Here is a 4,879-nt window from a genome sequence, read left to right on the forward strand (position 1 = left end):
CAGAATAATATTATTAATGTTTGTTATTTGCAAAAATACAGAAGACTTGAACTGAATTTGAAATGAATTAGAACAGATTGATATACGTGTTATGAGGTTATATATTTTTATATTTTATATTTTTATAATTCTAAATTTGTATGAATATTTTAGGTTAAAATTCATATAAATTAAAATAGAAAATTAGGTCATAAAAGCTCAATGTACAATAATTACACAAGAATTAGAAAAAATATTTTAGATGGAATATAGCATATTTACATGTTCAATTCTGTTATATTAAAGTGTATTTCACAAATTTATATGGTTTATTTATATTAATTTGTATGCTATTTCTGTATGTATATCTGTATGTATGCTATTTCTGTATGTTTGCATACTATGAATATATAGGCCTCTCTCTCTCTCTCTCTCTCTCTCTCTCTCTCTCTCTCTATATATATATATATATATATATATATAAGAGCTATAAAAATCTGAATAAATGTAGCATGTTAACATTTTGAATTCTTTTTATTGATTTTTATTATACTTTATATGCTAGTATGTTTTTGTTCGAAATGTTGTTTTATGTATATAGGCTATATTATGAGCAAATATATTATTACATTTAAATAGTGTAAAACTATAAAACGTATTTTACATGCTTATTGCAAGTGGAAAACCCTGCTGTGTTTACTGCTGTGTACTTAGTGCATTTAAAGGGACTGGTCGGTTTTAATTGTAATGTACCTTTGGGAATGCCGTCAAAGAAGGTACATGTTTGAGCTTCATGGACTACATTTAGACTTGGTGGCTTCTTCGTACACACTGCACTACTTCGGATGAGTTAGTATTAGATTACAGGTTCACACGCTCACTCGCAGACCGCCCGTCGCCCCAACCAATTGCCCCATTCATTCCAGCGCCGGAGACGGCCGTCGCCCCTGATTGGTTATCAGCGCTCTGCTGAGAAACTTTCCCACGGCCAACGCGTGCTGACAGCCGGCCAGCCACTCCTTTAGCTGGGCTAGACAACACAAGCGCCGGCGGAACCCGGGGGCGGAGCTCCGCACTCACGGACGAACTTTCTATTGGCCCTTTGTTAAGCATATTCAAAAATATGGGCGGGGCTAAACTGGGACGTTGACAACCGACATGCCACTCAATCTCAGAGTTGTTCGTTGATTGGCTCTCCACGGGTTTAGCCACGCCTCTTCTGGCGAGCTGCGGCGTTGAAATGATACCGTGGGAAAGCTTGTCGGTTCATACGGATGAACTTCTGTCTCACCTGACGCACGCTGCGGATACGCTCTGTAAGATTATCGAAAAATGAAGAGAAATCACGACTTTAGCTCCTCAGACAGTGAGCTCGATGAGAACATCGAAGTGGAGAAGGAGAGTGCTGACGAAAATGCGTAAGTTAGCTGTCATTTATTTATTTTGGGTTGTTTTGCTTTTTTTGAGTGATGAAACGTTGAACTTGCAACAAACTGGAGAAGAAAATAACCATAAAATTAAATGTGCGCACATTTAATTTGTATCGCACACAAGATTTAAGATTATAATTTCAAATCCCATGTCTGACAACGGAATTGTATGGAATATTACCTAGAAAATCGTTTCGTTTAGATGTTGGTCAATATCATGTTTCATAATGAATATCATATTTACTGTGTTCATATTTATCTTATGCATATTTTGTTTTTAAAGCGGTGTGAATTCTCCAATTGGTTCAATGTCTCCATCCACAACCTCTCAAGTGCAAGCGAGAAAACGTCGCAGAGGGGTAAGAGCATTTTTCATCGTTGCAAAACCCTGAAAACCTCATCTGTAATGCTGAACAAATGACTGTACTGTTCTTAAATGGCTGTTATTAATGATTTCACAATCGGTTTGAACAGATCATTGAGAAGCGCCGAAGGGACCGGATAAATAACAGTCTGTCTGAGCTGCGCAGGCTGGTGCCCAGCGCGTTTGAGAAACAAGTGAGTGTCAATCACTGCATCTGACTCACATCTCACTTTCAGATGTCTAGCTACTGTAAATGTCTAGCTTTTTTTTTAAGTCTTATTATAGCTGAACTTCTTGTAAAAGGAAATGCTGGCATTAGTTTGGCTCAATCCTGTATTAGTAGCCTATTTCATAAAAACAGTAAAGCAATTTTGTTTTAGAAATATTATTATTAATATATATATATTTTTAAATAGATGTTTAAATAAAACTTAAGTGTGGCATAATCAACATGCAGAAAGCCATTTTATTGTCATGTGACAAGAAAACCATATAACGAAAGAGCACTACTTGCAACCCTCAAGATATCCGAATCTTGGTTTGTGCAAGACAACTCCTTTATTGATTTGAAAATTTTGTAAATTTATATTCAAGGTGCAAGGAAAACATTTGAGTACTTTATACTTGATTGGGACCACTTGACAATTCATGGCATTTTTGGCATAAACAGTTTCCAAAAATATACTGTTTGAAACCAAACATGGGTTTTTGAAATGGATTAATAAAAAAAAAATGTTTTCTTTTTTTTTAATTATCACAAACATTCTTATTTGTCAATGAGCCCTGTATATGATATATATAGTCTTACCTCTTAACTCATCAACACATTTGTTCTTGTTCTCAGGGCTCTGCCAAACTAGAAAAAGCAGAAATTTTACAGATGACCGTTGATCATTTAAAGATGCTTCATGCAGCTGGGGGAAAAGGTAATTTTTATAACTAGCACTTATTTGAAAGAAAATACACTTTGAGTATAAATTTGGTTAATAAGCATTAATATATATGCAGCTTTGTATTTATATTACAAGTTTTTATATTACATATTACAAATGTACTACAGCTTTTTAAAACGTTTCACTACTTTAACGTACATGTTTTTTATGCATTATAATATTTTCTAATGATTTATGAATAATAAAATTTATTATAAAGTCTTAGCAAATAAAATTTAATTTAATGCAACCTTGCATTATGAGATCAACCAGTGTTTGGGAATCTGCTCAAGGAAATTCCCACAGTGAAAATAATTACCAATCCCTGCACAACCGAAACAGGACGAACTAGACGTGTAAAGTGTCTTTTAATCTCAGTTGTTTATTTAGCATCATTTCAGTTTCACTCTCAGCCACTCCCAGTGAGAACTGCAGTGTTTCCTGTCATAAGCTGTAATCATTATCAGATCAGAGCGCTCAACAGCTCTCGTTCTCTCTCACACAGGTTACTTTGATGCTCACGTGCTGGCCATGGATTACCGTGGCCTGGGTTTCCGCGAATGTCTGGCGGAGATGGTGCGTTACCTCAGCATCATCGAGGGCCTGGACAACACCGACCCCCTCCGCATCCGCCTGGTTTCACACCTGAACGGTTATGCCTCCCAGAGAGAAGCTCACTCTGGTTTGGGCCACTTGGCGTGGGGCTCTGCGTTCGGGACGCCACCTGGACACCTGGCTCACCACCTCCTCCTGCAGCAGCCGCGCAGCACCAGCAGCCCTCCATCCTCCAGTTCTTCATCGCCCTCCTCCTCATCTCCATCTGCCCCCTCCACAGAGCCACACGCCCCCAGCAGGCTGACTGGCACGGTGATTACTGAGGCAGGGCAGACAGGACCGCTGCAGGTGCCGCCCAGTTCCTCCCTGCCCCCTGGGCTCACACCCCCTACTACATCCAAGCTTTCTCCACCCCTCCTGACGTCACTTTCGAGCCTGTCTGCGTTTCCCTTCCCACTGAGCGCATTTCCCCTGCTGTCTCCGAGTTCGCTGGGCCCCGCGACTCCCTCCAGCAGCCTGGGGAAGCCCTACAGGCCTTGGAGCATGGAAATAGGGGCCTTCTGAACTTGAAAACATGAACGCTGTGGACAGACAGTCAGTTAGAAATGACTTTTTCTGTAACTTCTGACTATTTTGAAGAGATGGACAGAACCGCAGGCTTGTACAAAGGGAACAAGCGAATACAGATCTGATGTACTTATTCCAGTTACCCTGTCTTTTAAAGCTGTCCTGTCTCAGGTTGAGCAGAGATGAGTTCTAGGAGAGGGTCAGGTTCTCGCACATCAGTTCTGAGCAAGTCTAGTTCTTTTGTCCCTCAGTGGAGAAAGGTAAACTAATAGAGAGAGAGAGAGAAAATGGAGCAAAAGCAGATGAGATGCATCACTGAATGGGTGTTAATGGAGTTAAGCTCAAACCAGATGTCCATTTAAAGGGACAGTTCCCCCAAAAATTAAAATTCTGTCATCATTTACTCACCCATCATCTGTGGAAGATAAAAGAAGATATTTTGATGAATGTTGGTAACCAAACAGTTTTGGGTGCCATTGACTTCCATTTAATTTTTGTCCAAGCGAGACCCAAAACCATTTGGTTACCAACCAACAATCTTTAAAATATCTTCTTTTATCTTCCAGAGAAGAATTACAAGGAATATAGGAATGACATTATAGTAAGTAAATGACAGAATTTTCTTTTTCGGGGTGAACTATCCCTTTAATTATGTTAAAGATAGTAAAGAAGTGCTTTGATCACATGAAACATATATTTGCATCCTAAATCGTCTCCTTTAGAATGACAGGCAGGATTTGACTTATTTTGTGAGGAAATATGTTCAGCATTTCCATGAAATTGAAAAACTATGCAATGAACTTGACACTGATGTTTTGCAGTTGTCTCTCTGCAAATGTATATGAAACTATGCAACTGAATCTGTATTCCTCAGCTGAACTTGATGAGTACTTTATTTTTATAAAGATTTTAAGTCATTTTGGCCAGTGACCTGCTGTGTGTGTTTATTTGTTTAAAATGTTATGAATTTGTTGTTTGCTGGAACAGACCACTGTTAAACCTTTACAGAGACAATCTAGATAGACAATCTCTCAGAACTGCACTAATTTAAT

General features: G+C 38.6%; 1 protein-coding gene across 1 annotated transcript; it reads left to right on the top strand.

Annotated features, from left to right (window-relative positions):
- The first annotated feature begins 1,243 nt into the window (after positions 1 to 1,243).
- hey1 (hes-related family bHLH transcription factor with YRPW motif 1) lies at positions 1,244 to 4,232 on the top strand. Its single transcript, XM_016504356.1, has 5 exons — positions 1,244 to 1,397; positions 1,693 to 1,768; positions 1,884 to 1,967; positions 2,618 to 2,699; positions 3,211 to 4,232. The coding sequence occupies exons 1-5, from the start codon at positions 1,312 to 1,314 to the stop codon at positions 3,822 to 3,824; spliced, it is 942 nt and encodes a 313-aa protein (XP_016359842.1). The 5' UTR covers positions 1,244 to 1,311; the 3' UTR covers positions 3,825 to 4,232.
- The last annotated feature ends 647 nt before the right edge of the window (positions 4,233 to 4,879 follow it).

This window comes from Sinocyclocheilus anshuiensis, unplaced genomic scaffold, assembly GCF_001515605.1.
Source record: "Sinocyclocheilus anshuiensis isolate Anshui unplaced genomic scaffold, SAMN03320099.WGS_v1.1 scaffold54, whole genome shotgun sequence".
In the NCBI taxonomy this organism is placed as follows: Eukaryota; Metazoa; Chordata; class Actinopteri; order Cypriniformes; family Cyprinidae; genus Sinocyclocheilus; species Sinocyclocheilus anshuiensis.

Coding starts and splice junctions, on each gene's coding strand:
- hey1 (XM_016504356.1), top strand. CDS start 1,312: ATGAAGAGAAATCACGACTTTAGCTCCTCAGACAGTGAGCTCGATGAG. Junction 1,398..1,692: donor GAGAGTGCTGACGAAAATGC/GTAAGTTAGCTG, acceptor TTGTTTTTAAAG/CGGTGTGAATTCTCCAATTG. Junction 1,769..1,883: donor CGAGAAAACGTCGCAGAGGG/GTAAGAGCATTT, acceptor CGGTTTGAACAG/ATCATTGAGAAGCGCCGAAG.